The sequence below is a fragment of the Bufo gargarizans genome, chromosome 3, assembly GCF_014858855.1.
Source record: "Bufo gargarizans isolate SCDJY-AF-19 chromosome 3, ASM1485885v1, whole genome shotgun sequence".
In the NCBI taxonomy this organism is placed as follows: Eukaryota; Metazoa; Chordata; class Amphibia; order Anura; family Bufonidae; genus Bufo; species Bufo gargarizans.
Window position 1 is genome coordinate 494,953,468 of NC_058082.1, and position 17,055 is coordinate 494,970,522.

The 17,055-nt window shown below is 43.1% G+C and overlaps 1 protein-coding gene across 1 annotated transcript in view; it reads right to left on the reverse strand.

The window, feature by feature from the left end:
• The window catches only part of NLK (nemo like kinase), a 190,003-nt gene that overhangs the window by 5,891 nt on the left and 167,057 nt on the right, over window positions 1–17,055 (reverse strand). Inside the window, exon 8 of the mRNA XM_044283849.1 lies at window positions 6,039–6,125. Coding sequence (XP_044139784.1) covers window positions 6,039–6,125 — 87 coding nt within the window. The remainder of the gene's footprint in view (window positions 1–6,038; window positions 6,126–17,055) is intronic.

The window sequence follows — 17,055 nt, forward strand, 5'->3', positions numbered from 1 at the left end:
AGCTGCTCAGTACCTAAGGCAGAGCCTCCAACCCTGAGTCTATGCTGCAGATGGTAAAAGGGGTTAAACTCTGCTGAAGAATCTGGAGAGAGGGGAGACACAGGGCAGTGCAGGATGTGTGGTCAGCAAATCGGCACTGCAAGGGGCGTGGCTTGTCGCTCCAACCAGCACAGCCTTCATAGTGATGTTCCCTCAGGCTTGTGCACAGAGTGTCATCAGAGCAGGGAGAGAAGCTGACATCACAGGTCATGTGACCTCAGCTAACTAGGAGTACGGGGCCATTGCAGACGAAGTGAATTGAAAACCCCTTACATTTGCGTAGTTAGAAACAGGAACAAAAAATAACTTTGACAACCCCTTTAAAGGTCTATAACTTAAAGGGAACCTGTCACCGGGATTTTGGGTATAGAGCTGAGGACATGGGCTGCTAGATGGCCACTAGCACATCCGCAATACCCAGTCCCCATAGCTCTGTGTGCTTTTATTGTGTATAAAAACCGATTTGATACATATGCAAATTAACCTGAGATGAGTCAGAGCTTGAAAATTTGACTCTTCTCTGGTCATACAAGTAAGATATGACTCATGTTAATTTGCATATGTATCAAATTGTTTCTTTTTACACAATAAAAGCACACAGAGCTATGGGGACTGGGTATTGCGGATGTGCTAGCGGCCATCTAGCAACCCATGTCCTCAGCTCTATACACAAAATCCCAGTGACAGGTTCCCTTTAAAGGGGTTGCCTGATAAATGACCACCCTTCTGAAAGCCAGAAGTCAGCTGTGCTTTAGGGAGGGAAAAGTCTATTAAGAATACAAAATATATTAATAAAGTATATTACAAAAACTGTTATTAGGGCGTTAGGGACATGTTAATAACAATGTATTCAAAAGTTTAGTTACTCTAAGTAATATTACATAGCATATTTCAGATAAATGGCTGATGTGATACAAGGACAGCTCGTGTCAGAAGATAAGCAGCTTGTACACAGTGGCTCTCCATTCTGACTCATAGAAGGCTGGTCCATGTGGGGTGACCCACCCCTAACAGGGCATATGAACAGGATGTGTCCTTAGACAATAAAAAAATTAAATAAAAAATTATATACAGTACAGACCAAAAGTTTGGAAACACCTTCTCATTCAAAGAGTTTTCTTTATTTTCATGACTATGAAAATTGTAGATTCACACTGAAGGTATCAAAACTATGAATTAACACACGTGGAATTATATACATACAACAAAAAAGTGTGAAACAACTGAAAATATGTCATTCTAGGTTCATCAAAGTAGCCAACTTTTGCTTTGATTACTGCTTTGCACACTCTTGGCATTATCTTGATGAGCTTCAAGAGGTAGTCACCTAGCAGATATTCTACCATGAAGGCCTGATTCACACAGTCTCTTCTTAACAGTTGTTCTAGAGCAGTGTTTCCCAACCAGTGTGCCTCCAGCTGTTGCAAAACTACAACTCCCAGCATGCCCAGACAGCCAAAGGCTGTCTGGGCATGCTGGGAGTTGTAGTTTTGCAACAGCTGGAGGCACACTGGTTGGGAAACACTGTTCTAGAGATGTGTCTGCTGCTAGAACTCTGTGTGGCATTGACCTGGTCTCTAATCTGAGCTGCTGTTAACCTGAGATTTCTGAGGCTGGTGACTCGGATGAACTTATCCTCCGCAGCAGAGGTGACTCTTGGTCTTCCTTTCCTGGGGCGGTCTGCATGTGAGCCAGTTTCTTTGTAGCGCTTGATGGTTTTTGTGACTGCATTTGGGGACACTTTCAAAGTTTTCCAATTTTTTGGGACTGACTGACCTTCATTTCTTAAAGTAATGATGGCCACTCGTTTTTCGCTAACAGTCTATTCAGTAGGACTATCAGCTGTGTATCCAGCTGACTTCTCCACAACGCAACTGATGGTCCCAACCCCATTTATAAGGTAAGAAATCCCACTTATTAAACCTGACAGGGCACACCTGTGAAGTGAAAACCATTTCAGGTGACTACCTCTTGAAGCGCATCAAGAGAATGCCAAGCGTGTGCAAAGCAGTAATCAAAGCAAAAGGTGGCTACTTTGAAGAACCTAGAACAGTGATGGCAAACCTTTTAGAGACCGGGTGCCCAAACTGCAGCCGAAACCTACTTATTTATTATAAAGTGCCAACACAGTAATTTAACCTGAATAATAATATAGCATATCTTCCATGTACTTCATTTATTTAGCTATAATAGCCTGCCTCCATTCTATGCGCTGCCTGTGCCGTTCATTGTGCACCCTGTGCTGATGAAGAAAAGTCTAAGGCATATTGGTACACCATATACTTTTTACAGGGTGCGGGTGCCCACAGAGAGGGCTATGAGTGCCACCTCTGGCACTCGTGCCATAGGTTCGCCACCACTGACCTAGAATATGACATTTTCAGTTGTTTCACACTTTTTTGTTATGTATATAATTCCACATGTGTTAATTCATAGTTTTGATGCCTTCAGTGTGAATCTATAATTTTCATAGTCATGAAAATAAAGAAAACTCTTTGAATGAGAAGGTGTGTCCAAACTTTTGGTCTGTACTGTATATATAATAATAATAATATTATTATATACGGTAATAAACACATACCCTTCTTATACTAGCTCAGTAGGCCCCTGGCTCTGCACAGCATGTGTACTGGGTAACGATTGCATCCATTTGCTAACTGAACAGGACAAACACAAGACCCCGCCCTTCCACAATCATATTTAGTCCGTAAAAAACATGTGTGACAGGTCACATGACCGACACCATGTGCAGAATGTAAGAAAGGCATTTTAAACTCCTGTATATTAGAAAATTGTATAATTCTGCGTTGTACAAACAAAACCTGTGGGCCATCCGTTTCTGTAGACACTAACAGGAGAAGCTTCACTACAGCCCTTCCGAACCTTTCACACAGTAACAATGTGAAGCAACTCACAGGTAGCAAGCTCCAGCCCAGGAGACTGAAGGACCAAAGTCGCTCCATCAAGACCTCATATGACAAGTACATTCATATTAGCAGGAAAAGTCCGCAAAGAAAACAGATGACCTTGGAACAGAAGGATTTTAACAAGTTTCTGCACAAGAGAAGTTCATTTATGTCTGATACTCTTTAAGGGATGATGCGTGATGTGTTAACAGGCTTCCATAGAGAGCAGGAATCTCTGATCTAAGATCCACAGTGACAGAGAACTGTGTGAGTAAACCTATTCTCTATAACATATTGTAAATGCTACGTGGTTAATGGATGATGAATACACAGATCACATTTGCTACTGAAGATACAACATTAATCATACTAACCACAAGGGGGAGCTCAATGAACACAAATCCAGCAGCACATAATAGTGTGGCACCATTTAATTGGAAAATAAGAGCATGCCCCTGGGAGGAAGACACTGTCCACAAGCTTTTACAAAGGGAGCAAATTGATTCCTAGCATGTGTTAAATTCCCCTAATCAGGCTAATGGTGATCGTCACTATGGCAATATTTACACTGCATGGAGCAGAATGCAGGTGACACTTGTACACTAGGGTAAGCAGTACTTTATATAGCACAGGGAGGGAGGGGGGGGGGGGGGGGGGGGTCACGTGTGCAGTGCTCTACGGATACCATAGTAACACGCTATATACAAGTCAAGGTATAGCAGTTGATATCTCCATGTACGGTAACAATCCACCCCACCACTAATCTATAAATCGAAGTGCAGGGTTTCACTAAATAAGGGTTTCAGGGTGTTTTCCAGTGATCTGTTTGGATTTTGATTAAAATATAACTAATGCAGCAGCCCAAGATAAAGAATTCCAGTCTGCCTTTTAGGGCTCATTCAGATGACTATGTGTTTTGCAGTTCGCAAACTGCAGATCCGCAAAACACGGATACATGCCTATTCTTTTCCATAATTATAGACAAAGAGACATAATTATATTTTTGCGGGGCTGCAGAACAGAAGTACGGATGTCCGCATCTTTTGTGGCCCTATTGAAATCAACGTGTTTGCATTGGTTCCGCAAACCCATAAATACTGCCATGTGAATGTACCCTAAAGAGGTTGTCTGCCAAACAAAGGGATAGTATACTGTAAAACTATTTTAAAAAGTCATATTCACCTTACAAATCCCTGGGCGCTCTGGTTCCAACTAGAGATGAGCGAACTTCTGTTTTAAGTTCGGCGTCTAAAGTTCGGGGGCGGGTTAGCGGAGAATCCCGATCTGGAACCGGATATGGATTCCGACTTCCGTTGTGGTCCGTGGTAGCGGAATCAATAATCGGCCATTATTGATTCCGCTACCACGGACCACAACGGAAGTCGGAATCCATATCCGGTTCCAGATCGGGATTCTCCGCTAACCCGCCCCCGAACTTTAGACGCCGAACTTAAAACAGAAGTTCGCTCATCTCTAGTTCCAACATCTTTCACCTGTCTCTAAAAATGTTCTAAAAAAAAAAAATAATTGAAAAAGGCAAGGGATCCAAGCGGGTCAGAGCCACACTGCTTTGGTGAGGTGAAGGATTTAAAAAAAAAACTAAAAAAAAAAAAAAAAAAAAAAACAGACAACCCCGTTAAGCTAAACAACAAAGTCATTTTACAAAGACCCTTCCTGAGGGTTAATGAGGACCTGTCACCTCTGTTTTAGTAATGTGATAACAATTCTGGAGAATCCATTCTTCTATTCTGTTCTGCCCTTCCTTTATTATTCCTGTTAGAAGTTATGAATGAATAGCAGTTTGCAATAAAGGCCCAGATGGGTGCTACCAGTTGGTGCTCTCTCCCTGCCCAGTCTGACACTATCCAATCAGTGCTGCCAGTCTCAGGATGAGCAGGAACACCGCCCCACTGATAACACCTAGATGGACCTTCATTGCAAACTGCTAGCAATTCATCACTTCCAGCAGGAATAATAGACGAATGGCACATCACAGAGTCGTAAAAATAGATGCTCCAGAATTATTACAAGGGGGTGCAAGTAGTTGCTAAAATTTACAGGACAGGTGCATTTTAAAACCTTAGGCTGAAAGTACACATGTAGTTTTTGTGTTTGTTTTTATGCTATCAAACAGTGGATCTAAATGGGGAAAAGTATAAAGGAAAGACTAAAACCTCTCGCTGACATTATCCATCCCCGAGTATGACTAAAAAAACTACATGTGTGATTCCAGCCCAAATGTACAGTTAAAAGATATGTACGCCCTTTTTCTGTACAGAGCTGAGATGCTCTAGTAGCAGCCTGTGGATTTTCTCTATTTTCTGTCAGTAGGAGAGCTGATGGGCTCCTTAGCTCTGCTCTCTGACATCATAAAAGCTCAGTTCTTATCTTACCTATACGAATGTGGCTTAAATAAATGTTTATGACATTTGAGTAATTTAGAGATAAGGTTTATTAGATGACCTGCACAAAGTGAAAGGGAAATGCACACAGCTACAAAAACGGTTAACCCGTTGTGACGTGGCCAATTGAAAATATGATTTTTAGCCAAAAATGTGGAAAATGCAAACAAAAATGGCTTCCGAAGGTGTACATTCCCTATAAATGAGTTCTCTGCTTTTCCTATACCGATGACCTATAGGTCATCAATATCAGATCAGTGGGGGTCTGACTGCCGACATCCCTGCTGATCAGCTTGTACGAGCGCTGTGTTCTCCTCTCGGTTTACCTGCTCACCATTGACATTGCAGCAGCGAGCAGTGTAATTACAGCTCCTCCGTCCCATTCACTTCTATAGGACGGCTCCCATTGATCTGACCCATGTGCTATGGAGAAGATCACTGAACACATATCAGAGGTGTTCAGTTTACACTATGAAAATTTTGTGAAGTCAAGCAGCCGATTTTGTCATGAGAGTGCAGAGCAGCAGAAATCTTATATACAGCGCTGTATAAAACGCACAACGTTAGGTCTACAAATCAGGACCGCCTTTCCATACCAATATAGTGCATTAGACATCCACCACAAGCCGATCAATCATCTGTCGTACAAAGCAAAAAAAGAAAATAAAGTTGCAGTGCGAAAAATACTTACTGGATCAAAGACTAACATCCTGCAAAGCAGATGAACAGCTTCGTGAGTGGCCTGGCTGGACAGTGTGTACAAGACCGGAAGAGATGGCTGCAAGAACAAGACAAGAGATATAACATGTCTGACTAGTGCCTTAAAAGTGCTGAGTTGCTTCAGAGCCCTCCAGTTATGCAAGCAGACTGAAATTACCAATTTGGGTGATAGATGCCTGGAGTCCGCCAGCACTGCAGTTCTGTCTCCTCAATTTAATGTCAGCCCCGCACAGTATCACAGTGAGGATCTTAACGTTCAGAAAAATCTGCCCTTGAAAAGAACTACTGGTCCTTCAGGTAAATATATATATATATATATATATATATACACACACACGGCAATGCCTACTGTGCTGTAAGGTGCCTGCCTCGTTTTTTGGGCAGGATGGGCTCGCAGCACTCTGTACCTCTAGTGACACAAGGTTGGTATACTTTATGTAGCTGACAAGTAGCCATCATTCTTACTAAACCCAACTAATCAGAGACTGTGATCTGCCACAATTCACACTAAACAGGCTGTTATAAATGCCCCAGGAACTAAAGATTTAAAAAGGTCAGTTCTCCTTGTATTCCCCCTGAGTTAAAGCTGGAACCTCTTTTCTTAGAGCTCTCTCTTGTGCAGTCCCTCTGTTATTCCTCCTACAGATTTATGAATAAGCCGACAACTGAGTGTCACCAGCCGGGAGCGTTTCCCTGCACTCTGATCCTGTCCAATAACTGCAGGCAGCGTCAGACTGTGTGGGGACACATCCTTTTGACATGGAGAACTTTAACTTCCAGTTGTCTATTCGCACATTTCTTGGAGGAATAACAGAGGAATGGCACAACTCAGAGATCTAAGAAAAAAAAAGACACCGCAAAATTATTCCAAGGATAATATTCATGAAAATAGACAAATCAGAAGAGGCGACAGGCCCTTAAGGTTAAGGGAAAAATAAAAAAACAAAAGAAACCACAGTTTTTCACATTCCACCCATAGTTCAAGAAAGACACAGGTAATGTTGCAGTAGAAGACGGGAATGCTTGTGAAGAGATAATCCTGCATAAGGCTTTTTTGTGGATGTATTCCCCCCCCCCCCCCCGCTTTAGTTTTAATGTAAAGCGGATGTCCGCAGGAAGATCTTACTCTAGGGAGATGGGCTGTGTCGCCCATGAAATCAGCGGCTATCTCAGCGGCGTGTACACTGCACAGCCTCTATCTGGCCATTGATTACCAGGAGGAAATAATGAGTGGTTTGTGATGGGAAAGAAATGACATTTTACGTCTCACCTCATCATTCTGTATTCTCTGTTCAAATGAGACCTTTTGTTTGTAGGCAGAGGAAAAGCTCGGGCAGGGGAACACAATGTTCCCTGCTGTTCTGAAGGACTCCCTAATGGTCAGTTACAATCATTTCCAGAGATCACCATCACCACATCTAATTTCCTAAAAATGCAGCTGCTCCAGCCCAACAAGCAGCAGAGGTGTCGCTGCACATATACAAGCTGTATATAACTTACAAGCCTGTATACTGCTTCCTACACGCAGATACACGGGGAGGACAGAACATCAATGACATCTAGAAGAGGATTTTCATGGGGGTATATTTCCTCTTCAGAGCAGCTCATATTCCTGCAGTAATTTACACGACAGCTCAAGTGCACTGGATCTATGGCTTCACTTCAATGCCGGCAGATGACAGCCTTCCCTCGTGTATCATCAGCCCAGGTTTTAATACTTCCTTCAGTATATAATAACCCAATAATAATTCTGGTGCAAGATAATAGATCTAATAGATCTAAGTGAAACCTCAGTGAGTGGACGCATTCTCCTAAAGAAAACAAGGAGCAGGGCTGCAGCCGCGGCCCCTTCCTCTGGGCACCCATCCCCAACCAAATCGATGGATACATTTGAATACAGGTTGACAGCTGGCGGATGAGTGTAAAGTTTTGCACATATGTACAGCGCTGTTATTTGCAGAGGTTGAATAGTTTAGAAGATATCCATAGCAATTCAGTGTTCGAGTTACAAAAAAAAAAAAAAAGCTCCATACTGTGCGTAACATGGGTCAAAAACGTAAAAATTTAAAAACAAATCAAAAGTGACTGTTCATATTGAAAACTTGCAGTTTGGCCCATTAAATACAAATGTTTAAAGGGGTTATCAGACTTTTTGATCCCCCCGCCGCTTCGGACCTCCCCTGCTGTGCTTTGTCTGCAGAGATGAGGTGCCAGTATACTGTGTGACCACTACCGCCAATCACTGGCCCAGATCAGCTCTAGATTGGGGTAGCGGCACTGGAAGCAGTATACATCTTTTTATTATTTGATCACTATTGCCATCTGTGGGGAAGTCGGACTACCCGTGTAATGCTATAAGAGATTCTGAATTAGATTAGAATTAACCATTGTGGCCAGACACTGGCTGAGCTACCGTTTTCTATGATGAGAAGGGTCAGAGAAGGAATGAACGGCAAGGAACCAGGGAAGCGCTGGAACAGAAGAGCTAGGGGGATTGGTGAGTATTTTATTTTTTTAACCCATTCTGAGCCATCTGTAAAACAATACCTGCTGGACAACCCCTTTAAATGGGTTCTACACCTTTTTATTACTGATATCTAATGCAGGGATCAACAACCTTCGGCACTCCAGCTGTTCTGAAACTACAATTCCCAGCATGCTCCATTCATTTCTATTGGGAGTTCTGAGAACAGCAGGGCAAGTATACATGATAGTTGTTTCACAGCAACTAGGGTCGAGAGGTTGCTACACAAGGAACCACCATTTGGTTTTATGCTTTTATTATTAACTTTCTTGTGAGTATATTAAAAATCCTTGGGAAATATATCCTTGTGGAACTTCACTATTTTGCACCAAATTTTCATTACAGCAGTTTGGAGGTCCTCCGGTGCATTGGCCCCTGAATTTTATTGTGTGGCTGCATTGTGAAAAACTTGGAAATCCGATATACCGTTGACCTGACGGACCTCTAGGTACTGGGCAGCTCGACCACCATTACCTATTCGGGTGAAGAGGTTGCCTACCCCGATCCATCCTTTGGATAGATCAGCAGCATCTGATTGGCAGGGTCCCGGCTCAGCCCCACTAAAGTGATAATAGTTGTGATACCACTGGGCCTGAGGGAAACAACAAGATGGTCGCGGGGCTACTGCTAGCGCCGCTGCCTTCTCAAACAGCTGATCGGCAAGGGTCCCAGGTGTTAGACCCCCGCCCGTCAGATACAGATGATCTATCCAAAAGGATAGATTAGTAACTAGAATGTGTCGTTTCTGAAGAAACCACAAGATGTTGGCTTGAAATCTGATTGGCTGTTTGTGGTTCCACCCACTTTTTAGAATTTTAATCACATTCCTACAGGGACCAACTGCGGTAAATTTGAAGACTGTGCCAATCAAAGTCTAAGAGCAGCGTCAGTTTGAATTTTTCCCATTTAAACACATGGCTGAAATTTGATTGGCCATTGTAGACTCCGCCCACTTTTACACATTTTGACCTTTGTCTCACACTGACCCACCCTGCCGAGTTTGGGTGCTGTGGCTTAAATACTGTGAGAATGACAGCTGTTTAAAGGTTTCTTATTGAAGTCAATAGGGAAAATCTGATTGGTTGTTTCTGGCTCCACCCACTTTTTAGCGTCCCCAAAATGAGATATACATTGGCACAGTCCTCCAGTGACCAACTGTGCCAAGTTTCAGAACCCTGCCATTAACAGTCTAAGAGCAGCGGCAGTTTGAATTTTTCCCATTTAAACAAATGGCTGAAATTTGATTGGCAGTTGTAGACCCCGCCCACTTTTTTAAAAAAAAATTGACCCCAGTCACCCAATGACCTACAGTGCCAAGTTTGGGTATTTTGGCTTAAATATTGTGAGAATTACAGCAATTTAAAGGTTTCTCATTGAAGTCAATAGGAAAAATCTGATTTGTCGTTGTTGGCTCCGCCCACTCTTGCAATTTTTTAAGCCAAAGCAATCTATGACCTGATTTCTGATATTTGAAGCCCCTGACATCAATAATGGCAGCATTTTTCAATTTTCTGTATTTTTCAATTTTCCCATTCAAATCAATCAAAGAAATCTGATTGGTTGTTGCTGGCCCCGCCCACTTTTCTAAAATTCAATCCTAATCCTAAATTGTCCAACTGTACCAAGTTTGGGGACCCTACCATTAACAATGTAAGATCAGCGGCAGTTTTAAATTTCCCCATTAAAATAAATGACAAAAATTTGATTGGCCGTTGTAGACCCCGCCCACTTTTGATACATTTTTTAATCCAGTCACCCAATGACCTACGGTGCCAAGTTTGGGTATTCTGGCTTAAATACTGTGAGAATGACAGCAATTTAAAGGTTTCTCATTGAAGTCAATAGGGAAAATCGGATTTGTTGTTGTTGGCTCCGCCCACTTTTAAATTTTTTGAAGCCAAAGTAATCTATGACCTAATTTCTGAGAGTTGAAGCCCCTGACATCAATAATGGCAGCATTTTTAAATTTTCTGTATTTTTAAATTTTCCCATTGAAATCAAAGAAATCTGATTGGTTGTTTTTGGCCCCGCCCACTTTTCTGAATTTTAATCCTAATCCTAAATTGTCTAACTGTACCAAGTTTGGGGATCCTGCCATTAACAGTCTAAGAGCAGCGGTAGTTTTAAATTTTCCCATTAAAACATATAGCTGAAATTTGATTGGCCGATGTAGACTCCGCCCACTTTAAAACATTTGAATTCTAGTCACCTATTAACCGAATATATTAAGTTTAACAACCCTGCCATTAACAATGTTGAAATGGCAGCAATTTAAAATTCTCATTGAAGTCAATAGGGAAAATCTGATTGGTTGTTTGTAGCTCCGCCCACTTTTTAATGTCCCCAAAATGTGACAGAAATTTTCAGGTTGACCCCGTGACTAAGTGACCCAAGTTTGGTGAGTTTCACTCCGAAGTTGTATGAGTGACAAACGTTTGCATTTTTCCAATAAAACTCTAAGGGAGAAAAAAAGAGGTTTTCGGGGGCCCGCCCCAGGGGCCCGGAGGGTGGGATCGGTTAACAAAGCACAAGCAAGATACTCGGGTATGTGCCGACCAAGAGTGCAAAGTTCGGTATTGATACTCCTAAATCTGTGGGAGGAGTAGCAATTTGAACGTCTCATTGTAGTCAATGGGGAGAATTTGATTGGTTCTGTGTGGCCCCACCCACATTTTCGGGTCTCCGAAATGTGCTAACAAATTGCGCGTTGACCCCATGACTAAGTGACCCAAGTTTGGTGACTTTAGTTTAAAATCTGTGCGACTGGGAGCGATTTGAAAATTTTCCCTGTCAAAGTCAATGGGAAAAACGTGGATTTTGGGGGCCCTGTGCCAGGGGCCCGGAGGGTGGGATCGGGTAACAAAGCACAAGCAAGGTACTCGGGTGGGTGCCGACCAAGTCTGCAAAGTTTGGAATTTGTACTCCTAAAAATGTTGGAGGAGTAGCAATTTGTAGGTCTCATTACAGTCAATGGGGAGATTTTGATTGGTTCTGTGTGGCCCCGCCCACTTTTTGGGGTCCCCGAAATGTGCCAAAAATTTTCGGGTTGACCCCATGACTAAGTGACCCAAGTTTGGTGACTTTAGCGTCAAAGTCTGGCGAGTGGGAGCGATTTGAAAATGTACCCTGTCAAAGTCTATGGGAAAAAAGGGGGCTTCCGGGGCCCGCCACGGGGGCCCCGGGGGTGGGATCGCTTAGAAAAGCACAAGCAACTCGAGTCGCTATAGGTCGAAGAAGTGTAGAAAGTTTGGGGTATGTAGCCCCAAAACTGTAGGAGTAGCGTATAGAAAACGCAGCTAAGAATAATAATAAGCTGAAACGCTTTTTGACTATCGAATAACAATATGTTGGCTTTTACAAGCCAACATAATAAAAAGGTGTAGAAGCCCTTTAGGTCTGTGCTTAGAGAGCTGCTGGTATCACTGGGGATATGGTTTTGTCCTACAATGCTTTGTTCTTCTGGGATCTCCAGCTGGTTGTAGGTGAGCAGAGGCAGGCATCTCGATGCTAGAACCACCACAATAAGCAGGGACACCTCACTGCTTGTTTTGCTCTGGAACGTCATTGCAGGAAACTGCTGCTGTCAGACAAATGCTCCATCAAAGAGGGTTTTACCTCCTTGTTAATATAATTTATAAAGTATATTGTATGTTCTTTAGTTTTTGAGTTGCTAGTTCAGTTTTTTATTTTTACAAATTTTATGGAGATCAAAAAGCCCAAAGTCAAATAGCTAAAATCTCAATCGTCAATTCATTGCCTTGAACTGAGCTGTCAATCACATGAGATAAAAGAACAGTCCTACTTTCCTAGAGCTGTCCATCAGGATCCCTTTCCTCATCTACACCAGGATGCATTAGAAGGGAGGCAATCCTCGAACTGAGGCGTTAAAGCAGAGTGACAGCTTGGCAAACACAGGGGGCCATCATGTCCCCGATGTCATATCAAGTCAAAGGATTGTGTTCTCATCAGATTCCAATAGGATGCCATGTGAAAGCAGCGCCGGACAGCCAGGATTCTGCCATGGAGTGTGTCCTTCAGCTCAAAACCAGAGAAGGTAACCCCGAACAAAGGTCAGTACAGCTCCAGCTTCCTGACTGTATCCAAATATGACATGTTCTGCTTCCTTATTAGACTAGGTCTATATGGTGACGCGAGTCTCCCGTAGCATCTGCTCCACTGTGTGACTGGGCCAATATGGGGATCTTTACAGCCAAAAGTTATGTAGTGGTTGGCTGTATAGCTGCATAGCGTTGCAGACCTGCCAAACAGGATTATGGGATGGCAGGGACAACCACCATATAAAGAACATCTATCACTCAACTTTCCCAGATAACTAAGGGGCCAGTTTACACGGACCAATATGCAGATCAATGATTGGTAAGAAACAGCTTCATCCTGTTTATTGCCCTCTTGTCCAGTAGCATTTACATACAACGGGGTACAACCCTGGCAGCAATAACAGGGCTCTGATAACCATGCCACGCCTAATCATGATGAGCCTGGCATAGATTTCAGTGTTCTTTTACACCAGAAAATAGCGCATAAGATAAAAGTGGTGGGCCCTGACCACCCCCCCACACCCCCATTTTAGGAAACTTGGTGAGGCCCCACAATATAGATTCAGTTTGCTGGCAGCATATCCCTGTTTGCACAGGGCGATATGTTGCAGACAAACTGTGATTTATTTATTTTTTTGGCAAATTACTGACAGATCACCCAGCAAAAGAGTGTTTCTGTCATTTAACGGGTGATCAGCGGCACATCTACACAGGGCAATTATCAGGAACTAAAGTGCTGCACTCAAACGGGCCTCTAGGCAGTGTTAATACCTGTATCAGAGGTTTCATTGCAAATTCAGTTTTTTGGCACACACGCTATTTTTGCTGTCAAAATGCTGGACTCCTTGGAGGAACCTAATATTAAGGAGTTCCACCAGGCGCCACCAGTGGATCCACCACTGTTCAGCAGTGATGGCCAGTTCGCAGTGTTCGCCAACGAACACATTCGATCTGCCATCTTTATTCCCAAGTCCGGCAATGCAGAGGCAAGTCCTTAGCCTTCATGGGGCTGTTCTCGGAACTGCCTGCTCCCGGTGACCACATGTGTTTCAGAGTGGCTTGTGGCCCAGGCACAGGTAAGGACTTGCCTCTGCATCGCCGGGCTTGGGAATAAAGATGGCAGATCGCATGTGACTTCACAAAAAAATTACGTTGGCTCATCGAATCCCATACATTTTAATACTGTTGATGGATCTCGTACAGTATTATTCCGAAGTTTTGAACGTAGCAACTTTTAAGGGTGCATTCACACGTCTGTATGTATCTTGCGGTCCACACACCAAAAAATTAAAATAAAAACACATCCATGTGACATCCGTGTTGGATCATTATTTTTTTAACGGACCCATTGTAACCATGCTTCTTCTTGTTGACAAAACAGGCAAGAATAGGAGAAGTTCTACCTTTTTTGCGGGACTACGGGACGGACATATGGATGAGCTGTCTGCAACGTTTTGAAAATAGTAGGTCCGCATCCAATGTACAAACAAAAATGCGTATCGGATGCGGACCAGAAATACGGTAACAGATCCCTATGCCTACTAGATTGATCAGACATCTCTCTGCCCCGTCTCCTGTAATACCGTAGCACAGCCATAACCTTCCAGTTCAACCTTTAAGTATAACGGGCCTTTTTTTTTTTCACTGGCTTCAGTAATCTTCTAAAGTAACCGACCGTGCCTGTGCCCCTGAAAAACTAACTGCTTTATTGAATTTCTACTTTCTTGTGCCTACTGATTAAATTGTAGGCATTGCTCTGGTGGATGTGGCGTTTCCTGCTCTAATGGCTTCACTGAGCCTCTTCCTTCAGCATGGGCTTGTGCTGCAGCCCGGAGCTTTTCAGCGCTGACAGATGGGGACTGTGGCTTAAGGGTTAGTAATACTCAGATTTCCTTAGCCTGCAGGGAAATGGATTTCTCTATATTTTGCCACTGTAACTATGTTTTTGTTTGCAGAGTGACCCGTGCTTGGCTTATGACGAAGCTTCTGGTTATATGGCGGAGATATTGTTGTTCGGGCAAGGTGCCAAACTGACGCCCTGCATTATCTGTCCTGTCGGGAGTATTAATGGAATCAGATGACATTAAATGAAAGTGACAGAGCGCTGCACTCTACAGTACGGCGCAACTGGGTCAGCTACAATAAACACATTACCATAATCACGCTCAGCCTTAAACATAGGATGGCGCTCTCAGAGAGGCCAGGTTTCCATTAAGGAGAGAACGCTGTTACCTATTCGCAAATTGCAGATGTCAATTTCTGGACCGGGAACAGAGGCTTCTCTATTGCAACAATGGATTTACTCGTTCGCGGCCAAAAACCCACTTGTGTCAAAACCATCTGGACCTATTTCTCCGACCAGATTCGGGAAGTGAGAAATCACCGTCATTCTTCTGAACTCAAAAGCAGCAAATGTGGAAGTCGGGATGAAAAGTGCTTTGAAGTGGTTGAGTGAAAAGGCATCTAAAAGCCTGAATGCTGGAGGAGCACCTACCAGAAGCCATTAGCTGGCTTATGCAAATAAACAGCACTGACCCAGCAATGAAATAATCCGATTTCTAACACTTCAACACACGGGGAAAGCTCAAAAAAGGTAATTATATGGGACGTAAAAAATAAAATAAAAATAAAAATTAAATTATATATATAGTGAAACGGCAGCATTCACAATCACACATCCTAAAAAACCCTTAGAATGTAGGCAGTGAATGAGTCAGTAACCATCTCTATGTAATTATAAATCATGAGGAGTATGTAAGGCAGAGGAGTGATGTGGAGAAGGCCATGTGCTACATGAGACCACTGCTTGTGTCTAGCGCATCTGGCCTGCAGCGACTGTCATATCTGTGTCCAGCTTCCACTGATCTGATGACTTACATGTCCCTGAAGTGACTGTGCCAAGGATTAAAGGGAGGAAAACTACAACTAATAGCCGCTGCACAAGTATTCAGCAGCTGCCCAGCCCGGCCGCCATATGCTCGCCTTTGATGCAATTTGTCGTGTGCATGGTCTATAATCAGGTTTGCTTAATCCTTGGGTTCACAGAGCTTTTTTTGTATTTGTTAGGGCCTTCTAACGTACAAAGGAGGAGAAATAATTGTGAAAAACAGTCAGTTTCTATACATCTATGGATAGTCCAGATACTAGTGTAGCAGCATATGAGCAATAATTTGAGGGGTGAGAGATCAAAGTTTTTAATCAGAAATTCCTTTCATTTTTATATACCCGGCATACATTATAATCTCTCCCGCAGATAGATGTACAGAATAGGCTTAAGGAATGATGGAGAAGATTTATGGCTGCAGTTACTTTCTTTTTTTGAGTAAATGCATTTGAGTAAATGCATTAAAAAGGACTGACCATATTTATTAACACCCCTGATACTTTCTCCATTACCACAGACAGCTGGGTTTCTGGAGAATAAAAGGCTGTTGCTTTCAAGTCTTACCAAATAGGGCGACTTATGTGGTGGCAAGTATTGGCAGTAGTGGCTCAGGTCAGGGAACCAGGGTGGACATACTGCCGGGTGCAGGCTGTCCTAGAACCTCTAAGACTGGCTGAGCTGTTCTGCAACGTGCTGATAGCTCAACTACCAGTCACCCGTGACTGGATAGTTAGGGGTACTGGTAATTACCCTTTCTCCATCCTAGACCAAAGATATTGGCAGTAATTGCCTAAACTGCCCTGTTTGTTGGCTAGTTGACCACCCTAGAACACCAGGAGATAAGCACTTAACTGGCTCTCCTCCAAAAGGAAGAAAACGTTATCACTAGTGTTAAACCAAAATCTCCTCCAAAAGAAAGACACTTTGCAAAACCCCATAAACCAGTTAAGGAACTTCAATGAGAACCAGAACTGCATCCAGGGCATCTCATGTAGCCAACCAGCACCCTGCTCTGTACCGCCGGGGAACAAGAACCTCGAAACAACTGTCGTATCGTTTGGTGTCTATTTCTTTTGGAGGAAACACTGGTTTGTGACTAGAGAAACAGTTTTATTTCTTCTGGAGGGCATATGGTAACAAGCAGAGATCTAAGGGTGCACTCAAACAACTGTTAACTGCCGTGCCCATTTTTCAGACTGGCCGTCTGCACACTGCATCACAGTGCAGACCCGTTGACTTTAATGGACCCAGAAGCACTTCTGTGTCTGCATGTCATTTTTGGTTCAGATGGTAACATTAAAGACACATTCAGTAAAATGTGTGGGTAATGTGAAGATACATCCGAATCATTGCAGGAGAAGCTGCAGGCATTTTACAGATATGGTGATGCTTGCAATTAACTGCTTCTTTGGGCATTAAGACAGAGGCAGAAAAGGTTTTGATTAGGAAGCAAAGCCCTTCTGGTGCCAATCCGAGAAACCTGCTCAGTGGTTTGACTGATCAATTCTGGCCATGATCTGCT